At 42.9% G+C, this 18,830-nt stretch overlaps 2 protein-coding genes across 4 annotated transcripts; both read right to left on the bottom strand.

Annotated features, from left to right (window-relative positions):
* Positions 1–99: 99 nt before the first annotated feature.
* si:dkeyp-97a10.2 lies at positions 100–4,754 on the bottom strand. 2 transcript variants are annotated; one of them, XM_046315909.1, is made up of 6 exons: positions 4,479–4,754; positions 3,984–4,043; positions 2,762–3,121; positions 1,908–2,147; positions 1,031–1,127; positions 100–577 (listed from the first exon to the last, which is right to left on the bottom strand). In XM_046315909.1, exons 2-6 carry the CDS (start codon positions 4,036–4,038, stop codon positions 514–516), a joined length of 816 nt encoding a protein of 271 aa, XP_046171865.1. In that variant the 5' UTR covers positions 4,039–4,043; positions 4,479–4,754; the 3' UTR covers positions 100–513. The 2 variants fall into 2 exon arrangements, with proteins under 2 accessions (XP_046171865.1, XP_046171863.1); XM_046315907.1 differs by having other exon boundaries at positions 3,984–4,105; positions 4,479–4,753.
* Positions 4,755–10,327: 5,573 nt separating this feature from the next.
* LOC124005358 lies at positions 10,328–18,083 on the bottom strand. Of its 2 annotated transcripts, none has more exons than XM_046314534.1 (6): positions 17,878–18,083; positions 12,459–12,542; positions 12,020–12,349; positions 11,533–11,760; positions 11,320–11,449; positions 10,328–11,207 (listed from the first exon to the last, which is right to left on the bottom strand). In XM_046314534.1, the coding sequence occupies exons 2-6, from the start codon at positions 12,508–12,510 to the stop codon at positions 11,171–11,173; spliced, it is 777 nt and encodes a 258-aa protein (XP_046170490.1). In that variant the 5' UTR covers positions 12,511–12,542; positions 17,878–18,083; the 3' UTR covers positions 10,328–11,170. The 2 variants fall into 2 exon arrangements, with proteins under 2 accessions (XP_046170490.1, XP_046170489.1); XM_046314533.1 differs by lacking the exon at positions 17,878–18,083 and adding an exon at positions 17,535–17,799.
* Positions 18,084–18,830: the final 747 nt, after the last annotated feature.

Raw genomic sequence — 18,830 nt, 5'->3', positions numbered from 1 at the left:
GGAAATTCACTATGTATAGAGCGCTTTTACTTTGACTCCCATTCCCTGACTGAATTGTGGATTTACAATAGCGATCCATTTAACTAAAGCTTCACACAGTTTAAAATGTGCTTTTTTATTACAAAGAACACACAGCTAAATATACAAAATGTTTATAATATACAAAAGTTACAAAATACGGAATTGTTTTTCATTTAAAACAAATTATTTTAGAGCATTATATAAAAAAAGTAGGTGTAGTTCAGTACAATGCGAGGCGGTGTAAAAATGATAGCTACTATAAAAACAGGCAACACATCGGACAAAAGTTGCTCTTTCCATTTTTAGAACTCGTCAATTGGCCAACAAGCAGTTCACTTTCCACATTGTTCCAATGCACTGAAAGGTCATGCTGCTCACAGGGAAGGAAGCTCCTCCCAAAGCGTTTTGTACACTTACTGTCCTTTTATGAGTCCATCTTTGAGTTGGGGAGTGTAGCGAAATACCTTGGGTACTGGTATCAATGGTTCACCATTACAAGTTGTCCTCAAAATGTTCCTGAAGCCTCTCGCCTCTGTTACTGTATCGCCTGTGTCTCCTAAACAGAAACCAACAAACTGTAATACGGGTAAATACAACAACACACTGCACATTTTTAACATTTGAGTCATTTAGAAGACACTCTTATCCAGAGTGACTTTACAGGACCAACTGGGGTTAAGTGCTTTGCTCAAGGGCACATCGGCATATTTTGCACCTAGTCGGCTCGGGGATTCGAACCAGCAACCTTTTGGTTATGGCCCAACGCTCTTAATCGCTAGGCTACCTGCCACCCTATATTGTACTGACAATGTCAAACGTGCAATGCCTTGATGTGATATTGTAACTTCCCATTTGGAGGTGCACATCCATACTCTTTTCCCATTCTGCAGTGTGTCAGCGACCTCCGTTTCCTTGCTATGTATGGCTTTATCTTACAGTATGTACCGTAGCTCAAAATGAAATGTGTATCTGTGCCGCGTGACTAGGGTGTCAGTGTGTGTTACCGTACCTCCACAGTAGAAAAGCGAGCGCTGCTCCACAGACCAGCAAGATGATGAGAGAGACCACTGCCACCGTGGTCCTCTTGCCCTCCCTCTCACACGGCTCTGACGGACAAGACAGGACAAGGTCACAACAAAACAATATGGGGACGTGTTATGGTGTCCATAGGACAGCCTCGGAGTCACTCGGACTTGGCTCTCGAAATATGGACACTGTACATACAGTATTAACACGAACGCTACATAGGGCATACCACTCACACACACACCGAGGCTGTACATTCAATGGATATGAGTGGTGAGGGCACTAGCTTGGACATGGACTGTTTCTGCATTCAGCAATGCCTTTGAGGAATAGTTACCTACCTACCTGTTCTGTCTGTCAAGGAGATATGAGATTTCTTACCCATGCTTTGCAGTGCTATTACATAGAACATTGGTCACCAACCCTGGTCCTGGAGAACTACAGGGTCTGCAGGGTTTTCTTACAACCTAGCACAACCATATCTGATTCAGCCTTGAGCTACGCTAGCCAGCTAGAGGAACAGTCTGCATACAATGTAGCTCTGCATAACCAGGGTGGGTGACCACCGGCATAGAGACTAACAGACAGATGGCTGATTCACATCATAGGGCCAACATGATTATTTCTAGCGCGGTTCCATCAAAAACAGTATGGTGGATGCATAACCAGGCCGTGCCAGTGCAGCTTGGCTTGGCTTGGCTTGGCTTGGCTTGGCTTGGCTTGGCTTGGCTTGGCTTGGCTTGGCTCGGCTCGGCTCGGCTCGGTTTGGTCCTGGATTGTGAATCAGGCATGAGAGACAGATGGGGTTTGTGTAGAGACTGAGAGACAGATGGGGTTAGTTAGTGCGTGGGGTTCCATACCTGCTGTGTAGGTGGCAGAGCTGTGGCCCAGCTTGTTGCTCACCATGCAGGTGAAGTGACCACAGATGGGGGCGGAGGAGACGAAGAGGGTCTTCCCATCAGGCGAAACGTGTCCCACAGCATCAGTGATGGCTGCCCGCTCGTGGAGCCAGCTGAATTTAAGGTCTGTCCCCCAGGTCTCCACACAGAACAGGGAGGAGTGGGACACGTTCACCCTCACCGAGGGGTGGTGCACAGCCTCTGAGAGGAAAGACAAGAGACAGCGAAAAGAGAATGAGACCAGGTGTGAGAAAGGTGAGACTTGGAAGTTGGAACTGAAAATTGAGGAGGAGAAAGAGAGTGACAGAGGGTGGTTGCGTCGTGAAGTAAACAGTGTGAGTTGAGCGTGTTGTCTACTGAGGCTTGGGGGTGGTGACTTGAGAAGTATGAGGCTGTGAGGAGAAAACAGATCAGAAACTTAGAAAGAAGACATTTGACAGAGACAAATATAGAGCTTGGAACGATTGAAGAGGGATTGTGCGAGACAGTCGTTGGACTGATAACCTGAAATATTACCGACTCAAAGTTGAGTGTTGGACTGCAGTTAAGCATATATTTATATTATAAAGACAAAGAATGCACTTAGTCAGAACTGACCCAACAGTTAATCCTCTATAAGAACATAACTGCAGAGGACAGGAAGGAATATCTAGGAATGTAATTCCAAACGGCAACGTAATCTGAAAGTCTGTGTTGTCACATAACAACACGTCATTATAGTGACATTTTAAGTAATATGTCAGCATAGGTGACATGGAACAACGGTTAAATGTCACTTTTGATATATTCTACTTAGACCATGTTGACCGTCGTACCGTACTCCTTGACGGTACACTGTCCAGAGGTCTTGACGCCAGCCTGGTCAGTGACGGTCACGATGTACACCCCTCTGTCTGCCACGCCAAAGCCCTCCAGCTTCAGTATTGACCCCTGCTCCTCCAAACTCAGACGCCCGTCCAAGCGTTTTTCTTGCCCGGGGAATGTAATCAACGTCACCTTCCCAGGATTCCCTGGGGTCTTTGCGTTCTCTGGCTCCCGCTCCCAGGTTATCATGGAGATCTTTTCTTTGGGACCGCGGTCGATCTGGACCTGGAGAACTAGACGTCCGGCTGGGAGTACATTGACCGGCTGCGGGGTCTGGAAGTGGACCGACACGCACTGGTACCCACAAGACACTGGGGACAGAAACATGATCATGCGTTGTTATTGTATTGCCTGTGGTGATTGGATATCAATACCGTACCAACTTTCGATGGAGCCTGATGGAGAGAGAAATTTGAGGAAGGGCTCATTGTAATGGCAGGAGTGGAGCGAATGGCCATTTCAATGAGCCGGTCCTCCGATTTTAAAATGACACCAGCCTCCACTGCTAACCACTGATACGGTTGGTTTCTATGTTGTTCATGACTTAGCTCATGATTTCATACATTTATATTTAGCATGAAGTGAAGAGGACTTTCATCAGGTAGTCAAACAGTGACTGAGAGCACATGACAGTTCTGCCTGACGTGATGTTTGTCGAGCTTTGCCGTTACATGACTAACCCACTGTGGAATCCTCCATCGAACACAAAGGGAAATTTAAATCTCGTACAGGGAAAGACATTTCCTAAGAAGTTGCAGATTGAAACACACCCTATTGTCTCAATCACCTTGGATGACCAGAGTTGCACACTCCTTGGCTCGGTCTAGACATATACAATGGTACTGTATTCCTTGGCTTTGAACTCACTGTTTTCTTTCAGAAGTGCGACGCAAGCAACTACAACATAGGTTGAGTGTGCACTGAAGACAGTATATCACACACAAACTGAAAAACCTGAAGAATCCATTTTCATGTCATCTCGACACCCAGAACCGAATGTTAAGACTGCCACGTGGGACTACTGATAATGTATCAGTTCAATGCTAATATGGCAAATGCAACATACACAAATGGCCAAATGGAGCAGTCAAATACACGCCGCCTGGTTGCACCAATACACTTAGATACAGCCGTGTGACATCTTTATGGATCATGTTGCACAGAAGCACTTACACAAGAGCAGAGGTAGCAGAGAGAGGCTCCAGGAGAGACAGTGCTGCAGCCTCATGGCACCTGAGAGAGAGAGAGAGAGAGAGCGAGGGAGAGAGAGAATGACAGACAGACAGAGTCTGAGACTGAGAAAGGGAGCGAGAGAAAGAGAGCGAGAAGAATAACAGACTGAGAGGACATTTCTCTTGGATGGTTCTCGTGACCTCTCTGATAGTGGTCCTTCTGTAGCTCAGTTGGAGAGCATCGCTGATAAGAGACCGTTAGAATGTATGCACCATTTCCAAAAAGAGGTCATTGTTTTATTATTATTATTATTATAAGAGACCGATAGAGACCCAGTTTCCAAAGAAGAGGTCATTGTTTCACTTCCTAAGTCTGACTCTTAAGTCTGACTCCTAGGTCTGACTTAGAAGCTTGCCTTAAGTAACCTGTCTATATTTAGGCACAGACAATGACTTGCACTGGATCAAAGTCAGCTGCTGTTTGAAATTCACTTACCTTCCCAACTGTACAATAGATTATGAGTCAGTGATTATGGAAGTGGCAGGAGTGCATTCATTCAAAAGGAAGCCCACTTTTCAGGGGTAGGGCACAGCACGCCAGGAACCTTGGATACAGTTTTATAATATAAAAACCAAAAAATCCTTTACACAAATAGAACAGAAAAATGTCAACCATCAAAAACAACCCAAAGAAAGAGGCTGGAGTGAACTGAAAGTTGCTCTGATAGATTGCAGTCTGGTGCAGGACTTTGTACTTTCAGCCCTTCCCTGTGTGAGGTCCAGCCAGTTAGGTACTTAGACGTCACCTTGTTTTCAAGCTGTGCAATTTCCTCTTTCCCTTTCCTGTACAATTCATGCCAACACTCAGCTGTGTTTAAACAAGTGGATTCTATTGTATTCTGTTGTAAAATTATCACGTTGATAATCACTCCTCCCCCTCCATCTATTTGTGTCCAAGCACCCTCTCAAATGCCATTGCAACAAATCATATTGTCCGGACACATACTTTGACACCAAGTTTTGAACACAGTAAGCAAATAGAAAAGTAAATTCAATTAGAATTAGCATTCTCCCAAGGGAAAGTTAACAATGTTGTAATGCTTTGTTCAAAAATGTGCTTTGTAGTTTTGTGGTGTTTTTTCATTATTATTCAAGTTCTTTTTCTTTTTTTTTTACATTTCCTGTTGAAAAACAACATACCACGTATGAATACAGTAATGTACACACACTTCAGGGTCAAAAAAAACTTTATGAAATAGGCTATTCAAGGAGTTGGTTTGATGGTCGGGCCTTCTCCCTTGCTTGCAGAAACAATAGAGGAGCAATAGAGAACAATGGAGAAAGGCCCACCCCCCACTTGTGCCATGTCATGAGTGTACCTGGACCACCTAGTGCCTTTTGTTAAGTAAATCAGGTGCAAGGGTGACTGGAGTGCAACTTTAATTTGGTTAAAAAAAATCTTATCAACATTTGCAACAACAATTAACAATACGTTGGAGTATTTTCAATTCACGTCCTCTGTGAATGACCATGCATAAATTAAATCAGGGGCGCAACATGCTCCCCGCCCGCCCCCACACATACACACATTCTGAAATTGCATTTGTATTCCCCCCAGTTTTATCATTGGAATGTGATACAAAATGAGGCAACGGTGTGCTTTATGACCATGCAGACGCCTCCGAGCGGTCAGGTAGGCTGTTTGGATCTTTTATCCGACTGGATTAAAAAAATAAACAATGTCCCCCCACTTCTAAAATCAAAGTTGCACCTCTGAATGATATTATGAATAGAGGAAGTTCTAAAACAAGCCAGTCGATTGCGCTATTTCATGAAATAGTTGGTGCTATGCTTTCCCTCCCTCATCCAGACTGCTTTGTTTCTAAACTCAGCAAAAAAAAGAAACGTCCCTTTTTCAGGACCCTGTCTGTCAAAGATAATTAGTAAAAATCTAAATAACTTCACAGATCTTCATTGTAAAGGGTTTAAACACTGTTTCCAATGCTTGTTCAATGAACCATAAACAATTAATGAACATGCACTTGTGGAATGGTCGTTAAGACCCCAGCTTACAGACAGTAGACAATTAAGGTCACAGTTAAGAAAACTTAGGACACTAAAGAGGCAATTCTACTGACTCTGAAAAATACCAAAAGAAAGATGCCCAGGGTCCCTGCTCATCTGAACGTGCCTTAAGCATGCTGCAAGGAGGCATGAGGACTGCAGATGTGGCCAAGGGCAATACATTGCAATGTCCGTACTGTGAGACGCCTAAGACAGGACGGACAGCTGATCATCCTTGCAGTGGCAGACCACGTGTAACAACACCTGCACAAGATCGGTACAGCTGAACATCACACCTGCGGGACAGGTACAGGATGGCAACAACTGCCCGAGTTACACCAGGAACACACAATCCCTCCATCAGTGCTCAGAATGTCCACAAAAGGCTGAGAGAGGCTGGACTGAGGGCTTGTGAGCCTATTGTAAGGCAGGTCCTCACCAGCCATCACCAGCAACAACGTCGCTTATGGGCAGAAACCCACCATCGCTGGACAAGACAGGACTGGCAAAAAGTCCTTTTCACTAACGAGTCGCGGTTTTGTCTCACCAGGAGTGATGGTCGGATTTGCGTTTATCATCGAAGGAATGAGTGTTACACTGAGGCCTGTACTCTGGAGCGGGATTGCTTTGGAGGTGGAGGGTCCGTCATGGTCTGGAGCGGTGTGTCACAGCATCATCGGACTGAGCTTGTTATCATTGCAGGCAATCTCAACGCTGTGCGTTACAGGGAAGACCTCCTCCTCCCTCATGTGGTACCCTTCCTGCAGGCTCATCCTGACAGGATATTGAACTCATCCCGTCAGAAGAGGATGCCTGGTTATTTTGTTTAAATGCCTTCCTAACCCATCTTAAATAAGCATGCCCCATTCAAGAAATTTAGAACCAGGAACAGATATAGCCCTTGGTTCTCCCCAGACCAGACTCCCCTTAACCAACACAAAAACATCCTATGGCGTTCTGCATTAGCATCGAACAGCCCCCGTGATATGCAGCTTTTCAGGGAAGCTAGAAACCAGTATACACAGGCAGTTAGAAAAGCCAAAGCTAGCTTTTTCAAGCAGAAATATGCTTCTTGCAACACTAACTCAAAAAAGTTCTGGGACACTGTAAAGTCCATGGAGAATAAGAACACCCCCTCCCAGCTGCCCACTGCACTGAAGATGGGAAACACTCTCACCACTGATAAATCCACTATAATTGAGAATTTCAATAAGCATTTTTCTACGGCTGGCCATGCTTTCCACCTGGCTACCCCTACCCCGGTCAACAGCACTGCACCCCCCACAGCAGCTCGCCCAAGCCTTCCCCATTTCTCCTTCTCCCAAATCCAGTCAGCTGATGTTCTGAAAGAGCTGCAAAATCTGGACCCCTACAAATCAGCCGGGCTAGACAATCTGGACCCTTTCTTTCTAAAAAATTATCTGTCAAAATTGTTGCCACCCCTATTACTAGCCTGTTCAACCTCTCTTTCGTGTTCCCAAAGATTGGAAAGCAGCTGCAGTCATCCCCCTCTTCAAAGGGGGGGACACTCTTGACCCAAATTGCTACAGACCTATATCTATCCTACCCTGCCTTTCTAAGGTCTTCTAAAGCCAAGTCAACAAACAGATTACCGACCATTTCGAATCTCATCATACCCTCTCTGCTATACAATCTGGTTTCAGAGCTGGTCATGGGTGCACCTCAGCCACACTCTAGGTCCTAAATGATATCTTAACCGCCATTGATAAGAAACATTACTGTGCAGCCGTATTCATTGATCTGGCCAAGGCTTTCGACTCTGTCAATCACCACATCCTCATCGGCAGAGTCGACAGCCTTGGTTTTTCAAATGATTGCCTCGCCTGGTTCACCAACTACTTCTCTGATAGAGTTCAGTGTGTCAAATCGGAGGGTCTGTTGTCCGAAACTCTCGCAGTCTCTATGGGGGTGCCACAGGGTTCAATTCTTGGACCGGTTCTCTTCTCTGTATACATCAATGATGCTCTTGCTGCTGGTGAGTCTCTGATCCACCTCTACGCAGACGACACCATTCTGTATACTTCTGGCCCTTCTTTGGACACTGTGTTAACAACCCTCCAGGCAAGCATCAATGCCATACAACTCTCCTTCTGTGGCCTCCAATTGCTCTTAAATACAAGTAAAACTAAATGCATGCTCTTCAACCGATCACTGCCTGCACCTGCCCGCCTGTCCAACATCACTACTCTGGACGGCTCTGACTTAGAATACGTGGACAACTAAAAATACCTAGGTGTCTGGTTAGACTGTAAACTCTCCTTCCAGACCCACATCAAACATCTCCAATCCAAAGTTAAATCTAGAATTGGCTTCCTATTTCGCAACAAAGCATCCTTCACTCATGCTGCCAAACATACCCTTGTAAAACTGACCATCCTACCAATCCTCGACTTCGGCTATGTCATTTACAAAATAGCCTCCAATACCCTACTCAACAAATTGGATGCAGTCTAATTTAGTTAGACTAGTTTTGTCACCAAAGCCCCATATACTACCCACCATTGCGACCTGTACGCTCTCGTTGGCTGGCCCTCACTTCATTCATGTCGCCAAACCCACTGGCTCCATGTCATCTACAAGACCCTGCCAGGTAAAGTCCCCCCTTATCTCAGCTCGCTGGTCACCATAGCATCACCCACCTGTAGCACACGCTCCAGCAGGTATATCCCTCTGGTCACCCCCAAAACCAATTATTTCTTTGGCCGCCTCTCCTTCCAGTTCTCTGCTGCCAATGACTGGAACGAACTACAAAAATCTCTGAAACTGGAAACACTTATCTCCCTCGGGACTAGCTTTACTATCATAGCCCACCTATAATTTAGCTACCTCTTTCCCTACTGTATTAATTTTATTTTATTTTTCTCCTTTGTTATTTATTTCTACTTTGCACATTCCTCCACCACCATTCCAGTGTTTTACTTGCTATATTGTATTTACTTTGCCACCATGGCCTTTTTTTGCCTTTTACTTTAAGCACCAGCTGTCAGAGCAGCTCACAGATTACTGCACCTGTACATAGCCCACCTATAATTTAGCCCAAACAACTACCTCTTTCCCTACTGTATTAATTTTATTTTATTTTTCTCCTTTGCACCCCATTATTTTTATTTCTACTTTGCACATTCCTCCACTGCAAATCTACCATTCCAGTGTTTTACTTGCTATATTGTATTTACTTTGCCACCATGGCCTTTTTTTGCCTTTACCTCCCTTATCTCACCTCATTTGCTCACATCGTATATAGACTTGTTTCTACTGTATTATTGACTGTATGTTTGTTTTACTCCATGTGTAACTCTGTGTCGTTATATGTGTCGAACTGCTTTGCTTTATCTTGGCCAGGTCGCAATTGTAAATGAGAACTTGTTTTCAAAATAAAAACATGACCCTCCAGCATGACAATGCCACCAGCCAAACTGCTCGTTCTGTGCGGGATTTCCTGCAAGACAGGAATGTCAGTGTTCTGCCATGGCCAGCGAAGAGCCCGGATCTCATTCCCATTGAGTACGTCTGGGACCTGTTGGATCGGAGGGTGAGGGCTAGGGCCATTCGCCCCGTAAATGTCTGGGAACTTGCAGGTGCCTTGGTGGAAGAGTGGGTGTTAGGGTTGCGTAAATTCGAATCTGGTATCAGGATAAATATAACAATGAGTCACCGATTGTATACTATGTATTTTTTATTAGCTAAGTAATAAATGGCAAATGCAACTTTCGTATATACGGGCTCACTGTAATACCACACAGGGCAGAACAGAGAACTGACAAGGATGTATGTAAAGAGTATTCTTTATACTGTGATAGACATAGTTCCAACCCATCTGTTGGCCTATCACAGTAGAGGCTGGGCGTGGTTTAAACTTGCCCAGCCTATCGCAGGCGCTCAGGCGGGTCCCCGCCTCTTGGCACTTCTTGGAGTCCTCCTTCTGTCGATTCCTACTCTTCTGGTATCACCCCCTAGTTATAAAAGTTTCTCAGTTCTTGCTATTGTGTTGTTCAGTATTTTTCCATCTCAGTTAAACCTCGCGATGACCACCCCTCCCTATCACAACTTTGTAAGATACAGCAAGTCACACCATGTGCTCAATATTGTTACATACAAACACAAGGACAAAGCATCTGCTGGGCTGTTATCTACAGTTTTGCAACATGCAGGTCACACCATGTTACTCAGTTCTTGTCACACACAAACAGGCAAGTAGCAAGCAGTTGTTTAATCTCATAATGATGCCCCAGTGCACAAATGCAGACACCTCACACAACCAACATCAGATAATATTTAATCATATATATGCTAATGGATATCATGTAAAATACAGAATCCAACATGGGGTAACATCTCACAGCAAGTACTGGCAAATCTGGTGCAGTCCATGAGGGGGAGATGCACTGCAGTACTCAATGCAGCTGGTGGCCACACCAGATACTGACTGTTACTTTTGATTTTGATCCCCCCTTTGTTCAGGGACACATTATTCCATTTCTGTTAGTCACATGTCTGTGGAACTTGTTCAGTTTATGTCTCAGTCGTTGAATATTGTTATGTTCGAACAAATATTTACACATGTTAAGTTTACTTAAAATAAACACAGTTGACAGTGAGAGGAGGTTTATTTTGTTTGTATCAAAGTGTACATTTTTCCATTTGCTTTATATCATACATAGGTATCACAAAAGTAGGTTTAGGTTTAATTTTAACTTGTAAATGTGATGGCATACAGTACTTAACAAAAAGATACAAAGATATAATAAGTCAAAATATACGTATAGACACTGCATTAAATACCACAAATCAGCATACAAATACACCAATAACAAGCATTTCACTATACCCACAATAACATCAGCTAAACATGTGACAAATGCAATTGAATTTGATAAAAAGGCATATCAATATATTTTATTGATGCGGAATAGGGCCACTGCTCTTAATAGGAATGATCATTGGTGTCTGGTAGAGTGACATACTGCAATAGAATATTACATTTAAACTTCTCATATCATACCATCTCCGCAGGTGCCCATCTGTGCCAAAGACTTGTGTGATCGTTCAGTGTGTAACAAAATGTCATAAGACTGATAATGGAACGTGAGGGAACTCCTAAAGTCATATAATCCCATTCGTCCTCCTCTGTTTGAATCTCCTGTTAATAACACACAGCAATGTGAAAAGTGTACGCGTACCAAACAGAATACCAGTAGTTTATTCATGTATTACTGTAAAAGACAAGCCGGGGAGATGTTGTGAAATCTTACCAGGAGAGACATCCACATTTCTTTAGAATCACTATTATGATGATGATGATGATGATGATGACGATGGTGACCAATATTACAACACACCACGTCTCACAGGATTGGTTACTTTGGGATGGTGTAGGAGAATCTAGGCCACAGCAAAGAAGCATGAAATACTAAAAAAAACTCTAAATAATAGTCATAATAGTCATAGTCATAATGCATGTATACCAGTGATGTAGTTTGTAACACTGGTCCCCAGACTGCTGTTGACCACACATGTGTAGTTGTGGCCCTTCATTCCAGACATGTATAGGTTCCTGCCATCTGCAGAGAGATTGGCTGTCTGATTGGAGACCTCTAACCCATCCACCAACCAGGAAACCACTGGGCTGTCCCACTGTGCCCTGTCATTGGCCACCTCACACTGGAGGGACAGAGACGCCACAGGAGCAGCAACTAGGCGAGAGGGAGAGAGAGAAAAAGTTAGGCAGAACAAATAGTCCAAATATAGTGATATTCGTTATTGCGTCCTTACGTAGTTCTGCACATAAGGGTAGCCTCGGTACCGAGGCTTCACTCACATTGTTCGGAAGGTGAGGTGAAAGCCTGTGACCGAGGATAATGTCAAGGTAATGGGACTTTATTAGATTGCACAGTATAGGACCCAAACTAAATCTAGGTAGTGACCAGAATTATGGGTGTAACTGTTTCTTACCACTCTCTCTAACAAGTATCTGTGCTGCTTCCTCGTTCCCCATCTGGTTAGTCACAGTGATGATGTAGACTCCATAGTTAGATGAATTTATATTCTCCACCCTAAATAAGACCCCCTTCTGGTCTATTGGATTGCCAGGTGAATCTTGGTGATCGGCCAGCCTGACCTGTCCCTGACCCTTCTCAGGCGTGTAGTCCCAAATCACCATGACGATCCTCTCTGTTGGTGTAATCTGGAACTGGGTCTGCAGGACCAGGTCTCTCCCCAGAGCCACATAAAGGAGATCCTTGTTCTGGAAATGCACTGACAGGCACTGGTGGAGGTGCGGCACTGAGGAAAGATAGACAAGGAATTACTGTACGTCTTATGTACACATTACTGTACCATAAAGTTATTTTTGCACTGCAATATCTTACTGACGAAGAAAAAAAAAACTTACAGAGGGCCAGGATCAGACAAATACGCCAGACCAGGATATGCCATGTTTCCATCACATCTGCAGAGCCATTTAGATTTTACAATGCTGAGGAGAAAGAGTGTGTAACAGCATTTAAACTTGCACTCTATCACTCACATTGTCAGGGGCAGAGGCATATCCCTCTAATGTATTTGAGGGGATTTGATGGTGAAATGATATTGATTAATTTGTCAAATCAAACAACAACAAAACAACTACAGTGGGGCAAAAAATAATTTAGTCAGCCACCAATTGTGCAAGTTCTCCCACTAAAAAAGATGTGAGAGGCCTGTAATTTTCATCATAGGTACACTTAAACTATGACAGACAAAATGAGAAGAAAAAAATCCAGAAAATCACATTGTAGGATTTGTAATGATTTTATTTATATATAAGTATTTGGTCACCTACAAACAAGCAAGATTTCTGGCTCTCACAGACCTGTAACTCCTTCTTTAAGAGGGTCCTCTGTCCTCCACTCGTTATCAGTATAAAAGACACCTGTCCACAACCTCAAACAGTCACACTCCAAACTCCACTATGGCCAAGACCAAAGAGCTGTCAAAGGACCCCAGAAACAAAATGGTAGACCTGCACCAGGCTGGGAAGCCTGAATCTGCAATAGGTAAGCAGCTTGGTTTGAAGAAATCAACTGTGGGAGCAATTATTAGGAAATGGAAGACATACAAGACCACTGATAATCTCCCTCGATCTGGGGCTCCACGCAAGATCTCACCCCGTGGGGTCAAAATTATCACAAGAACGGTGAGCAAAAATCCAAAAACCACACGGGGGGACCTAGTGAATGACCTGCAGAGAGCTGGGACCAAAGTAACAAAGCCTACCATCAGTACCACACTGTGCCGCCAGGGACTCAAATCCTGCAGTGCCAGACGTATCCCCCTGCTTAAGCCAGTACATGCCCAGGCCCATCTGAGGTTTGCTAGAGAGCATTTGGATGATCCAGAAGAAGATTGGGAGAATGTCTGTCATATGGTCAGATGAAACCAAAATATAACTTTTTGGTAAAAACTCAACTCGTCGTGTTTGGAGGACAAAGAATGCTGAGTTGCATCCAAAGAACACCATACCTCCTGTGAAGCATGGGGGTGGAAACATCATGCTTTGGGGCTGTTTTTCTGCAAAGGGACCAGGACAACTGATCCGTGTAAAGGAAAGAATGAATTGGGCCATGTATCGTGAGATTTTGAGTGAAAACCTCCTTCCATCAGCAAGGGCATTGAAGATGAAACGTGGCTGGGTCTTTCAGCATGACAATGATCCCAAACACACCGCTCGTACAACGAAGGAGTGGCTTCGTAAGAAGCATTTCAAGGTCCTGGAGTGGCCTAGCCAGTCTCCAGATCTCAACCGCATAGAAAATCTTTGGAGGGAGTTGAAAGTCCGTGTTGCCCAGCAACAGCCCCAAAACATCACTGCTCTAGAGGAGATCTGCATGGAGGAATGGGCCAAAATACCAGCAACAGTGTGTGAAAACCTTGTGAAGACTTACAGAAAACGTTTGACCTCTGTCATTGCCAAAAACAAAGTAACAAAGTACTTATTTTCCACCATAATTTGCAAATAAATTCATAAAAAATCATACAATGTGATTTTCTGGATTTTTTCTCCATTTTGTCTGTCATAGTTGATGTGTACCTATAATGAAAATTACAGGCCTCTCTCATCTTTTTAAGTGGGAGAACTTGGACAATTGGTGGCTGACTAAATACTTTTTTGCCCCACTGTATATTATTGTTAGCTATATACTTATGGGTTTGTATTTCTGAGCTTGAACTATTCTTAATCATTAGTTATATTATTAAGCATTAGTTATAATAGAGACATGAGGGGTGCCATAATTAAGCTTGGGAGGGGGTAAATACAGGGAAAACGGTCACATGTGGCAGTACTTATAAGGGGAGGAACCGTTTATTGCCCATGTCACTTAACTTTCTGCCTAGCGGTAAACATACAATGTTTTGCTATAAGGAGGAAACTCCACCCAAAGTGGGGTATGTATACTACCACAGGAGGAAACGTGTTTTTGTCGATTCAGCTGTTTGATCCTCTGGGATTAATAAACCTGTTTTAAGTTTTACAGTGTCCGTCCAGTTCTTATTCTAATAATTAGGACCTAACAATACATAAAATGTGTTTCAACGGTCTTGACATCATTCTTTCCCTTAAAGATGGTTCTTTGGCGACCAACATATAAAACAATACTACCCATCTAGAGCAGTTTTTGACATAGGCCACACTTTCCATCTACAGTGCCTTCGCAAAGTATTCAGACCGCTTGACTTTTTACACATTGTTATGTTACAGCCTTATTCTAAAATGTATTCAATTGTCCCCCCCCCCATCAATCTACACACAATACCCCATATTGACAAGGCAAAAACAGGTTTTTAGATATCTTTGCAAATTTATAAAAAACGGACATATAAAATGTACATAAGTATTCAGACCCTTTACTCAGTACTTTGTTGAAGCACCTTTGGCAGTGATTACAGCCTCGAATCGTCTTGTGTATGATGCTACAACTTGGTACACCTCTATCTGGGGAGTTTCTCCCATTCTTCTCTGCAGATCCTCTCAAGCTCTGTCAGGTTGGATGGGGACCTTTGTGGCACAGCTATTTTCAGGTCTCTCCAGAGATTTCGATCGGGTACAAGTCCAGGCCCTGGCTGGGCCACTCAAGGACATTCAGGGACTTGTCCCGAAGCCACTCCTGCATCGTCTTGGCCGTGTGCTTAGGGCTGTTGTCCTGTTGGAAGGTGAACCTTCACCCCAGTCTGAGAACCTGCTCCAGAGCGCTCAGGAATTCATTAAAGATCTCTCTGTACTTTGCCCCGTTCATCTTTCCCTCGATACTGACTAGTCTCCCAGTCACTGAAAAACATCCCCACAGCATGATTCTGCCATCACCATGCTTCACCTTAGGGATGATGCCAGGTTTCCTCAGGATGTGACGCTTGGCATTCAGGCCAAAGAGTTTGTCTTGGTTTAATCAGACCAGAGAATCTTGTTTCTGTGCCTTTTGGCAAACTCCAAATGCCTTTTACTGAGGAGTGGCTTCTGTTTGGCCACTCTACCATAAAGGCCTGATTGGTGGAGTACTGCAGAGATGGTTGTCCTTCTGGAAGGTTCTCCCATCTCCACAGAGAAACTCTAGAGCTATATCAGACTATTGGGTTCATGGTCACCTCCCTGACCAAGGCCCTTCTCCCCTAATTGCTCAATTTGGCCAGGTGGCCAGCTTTAGGAAAATTATTGGTGGTTCCAAACTTTTTTCATTTAAGAAGGATGGAGGCCACTGTGTTCTTGGGGACCTTCAATGCAGCAGAAATGTTTTGGTACCCTTCCCCAGATGTGTGCCTCGACACAACTCATTTTTTTCTCTGACATGCACGGTCAACTATGGGACCTTTATATAGACAGGTGTGTTCCTTTCTAAAGCATGTCCAATCAATTGAATTTACCACAGGTGGACTCCAATCAAGTTGTAGAAACATCTCAAGGATGAGCAATGGAAACAGGATGCACCTGATCTCATAGCAACGGGTTTGAATACTTATGTAAATTTGCAAACATATCTAAAAACCTGTTTTTGCTTTGTCATTATGGGGTATTGTGTGTACATTGCTGAGGATTTGTAGGCTATAGTCCAAGCTATGTCTTCTAATGGTGTGACTGCTGTCGGCATCCAAAGGTTATCCAATTTGAATAAACGCTTGGAGGTAAAGTTGACAGTAGTGGTGTAGTCTACGACGATACGGATATCACTTATTATTGATATCTACATGGCGCATTGATGGGCATCATCACACTGCTGCTCTCTCACTTAGCTATTTGCGCCTTGTGGTTGTTGTGGATGGCTGTTCACAAATCTAAATGTGTATTTGAACCCAATAATGGTTGAATTCAAGAAGTTTAAATGGCCTATCAATCCTTGTTTTTGAAACCAGTGGACAGCCATTGAAAAATGCACTCTTACAACAGCTGCATAGTGTGCGGATCCCAGCCTATGGAATAAAAGTGGGGCTTTTATTGCCCAGTCTAATTCATGCTGATCTGTAATTACTACATCCATTCTTGGATTGATAAATTATACATACAGTAGCCTTCAAAAGTCAGGACACACCTACTCATTCAAAGGTATTTCTTTATTTTTACTTGATTCGACATTGTAGAATAATTGTGAAGACATCAACACTATGACATAACAAATAAGGAATAATGTACTAACCAAAAAAGTGTTAAACAAATGAAATCATATTTTAGATTTTAGATTTTCAAAGTAGCCACCCTTTGCATTGATGACAGTTTTGCACACTCTTGGCAAAGCATGCAAGTCCATGAGCGCAGCATTTATTTTTCATCTCGAATCAACGAGCCCAATCAGTCCTCCATGACAACAAAATCATAAACAACAGAGTAGGGCTGGCTAATAATCCTTACATTTGGGGTCATGCTCAGGGAAAACAATTTGGCTAATCTATACCATATTTCCAAGTCCTATTCTTGAAGATCAAGGGGTATAACATTTATTGCATTGACTGGAATTCTGATAGACTTTGGTTCTTAATGTAAAGATATCATTTAATGGTATTATTATATGGAGTAGAAAGCGATGGGTTAGAAGAAGCCTACATAACCAATCCATAAAATAAAATGTAGCATTCATATATGGCCAGCTATATAAACTTTAACATTGATTTATCCTGCAATAGATGTTGTTCAATTGGTGACATACATTTTTGTCTTCTTCTAATGTCTCTTAAGGGCAAAGTAATCTAAAAGTAACGGAATGTAATCAGATTACGTTGCTGAGTTTGGGTAATGCAAAAGTTACGTTACTGATTACAATTCTGGGCAGGTAACTTGTAACTGTAACGGATTTTATTTAGAAAGTAACTTACCCAACCCTGTCTGGAATGTAACAAAATGTGGAAAAAGTCAAAGGTTCTGAAAACTTTCCGAAGGCATTGTAGATGAGAAAAAATAGGTTGGAAAGCAAAAGGAGAAAGAGCAAAGGAGGAGTATTCTACTCACAAGAGAATGTATCCACAGCAGTAGCTGCTCTTCCGTCTTTAACTCTCTTGACTCTGCGCCGTTTAGTTTACCGAAGGTTTGAATCGCTATCAAAATATGCAAACCTTTCAGGAAACATTTGAACCTTCTCATGTACGGTTCTGTACTACTGTACAATGAGACACGGAGTCTATTTCTGTGGCGGCGTCCTATATTACATAATACTGTATCCTTTTCCTGTCAATCCCTTCCGTTCATTATTTTGTACCTGATATTATCAGACATTCTAAACATGGCCAAATTCCAGTGCTCAGTTGGCTAGTCAAACCTTGAGCTCACGGTTACTGTTGATTGTAATACTTGCCTGGGTGCCAGTGATTCCGTTGTAGCACTCCTTTCAACTTGTTGTCATGCCAAACATGACAACTAAAACAGAAGCAGCAGCATCCAGGTTATTCATTAATACAAAAGTCATATCAGCTTGATGTGTTTCTGTTTCCTTGCCTAATATTTCCTGGTTGAAGGACAAACTCACTGCATACCGGCACTTAAAATAGATACTGTATGTAAATGTTGAACCAGTTCTTCCCTTTTCACATTCCTGTATGGCAGGTGCTAGGGGAGTAACAGGGAGTAAGTCCTACTGTACCTCCTACTCCCTTGTTCCAGCCTGTACTCCTGACTGAATATTCATGCATTTTAATTCATCTTTGTATGGATACTGTGCTAGGCACAATTGTTTCCTTTTTGAAGGACATTTGTCCATTTTTCCTTCAAAAAGGAAACAATTCCAGACTTCTGCAAGAACCCTACATTGGATGAAACAGTATTTTCAAGACACTCGCTGTTTTCAATTATCATTCCTACATTAATTGCCAGTGTTGTAAGGTACTTAAGTAAAAATACTTGAAAGTATTACTTGAGTAGGTTTTTTGGGGTATCTGTACTTTATTTAAAACCATTTTTTGACAATGTTGACTTTTTACTTCACTACATTCCTAAGGAACTTAACGTTTATTTATAACCAAATACCTTTTAGACTTTTACTCAAGTAGTATTCTACTGGTTGACCTTTACTTGAGTTATTTTCCATTGTGGAATCATTACTCAAGGATGACGATAGGGTACTGTTTGTTGTTGTTGCAGGAAAGATATTGAAATGCATACATATCAGTCAACATCCCTTCGAATACATTTACATTACATTTAAGTCATTTAGCAGACACTCTTATCCAGACCGACTTACAAATTGGTGCATTCACCTTATGACATCCAGTGGAACAGCCACTTTACAATAGTGCATCTACATATTTTAAG

Source organism: Oncorhynchus gorbuscha, linkage group LG19 (genome assembly GCF_021184085.1).
Source record: "Oncorhynchus gorbuscha isolate QuinsamMale2020 ecotype Even-year linkage group LG19, OgorEven_v1.0, whole genome shotgun sequence".
Classification (NCBI taxonomy): Eukaryota; Metazoa; Chordata; class Actinopteri; order Salmoniformes; family Salmonidae; genus Oncorhynchus; species Oncorhynchus gorbuscha.
Note: the sequence above shows the minus strand (reverse complement) of the source record. Positions and strands in the feature narration are given on the sequence as shown.

Excerpts from the sequence above, each read along its gene's own strand:
- si:dkeyp-97a10.2 (XM_046315909.1), bottom strand. The coding sequence starts at position 4,038 with ATGAGGCTGCAGCACTGTCTCTCCTGGAGCCTCTCTCTGCTACCTCTG. Across the intron at positions 3,122-3,983 it reads TCTGCTACCTCTGCTCTTGT|TGTCTTGTGGGTACCAGTGC; the intron begins GTAAGTGCTTCT and ends TTCTGTCCCCAG. Across the intron at positions 578-1,030 it reads CTCGCTTTTCTACTGTGGAG|GAGACACAGGCGATACAGTA; the intron begins GTACGGTAACAC and ends GTTTCTGTTTAG.
- LOC124005358 (XM_046314534.1), bottom strand. The coding sequence starts at position 12,510 with ATGGAAACATGGCATATCCTGGTCTGGCGTATTTGTCTGATCCTGGCC. Across the intron at positions 12,350-12,458 it reads TTGTCTGATCCTGGCCCTCT|TGCCGCACCTCCACCAGTGC; the intron begins GTAAGTTTTTTT and ends ATCTTTCCTCAG. Across the intron at positions 11,208-11,319 it reads AAATGTGGATGTCTCTCCTG|GAGATTCAAACAGAGGAGGA; the intron begins GTAAGATTTCAC and ends TGTTATTAACAG.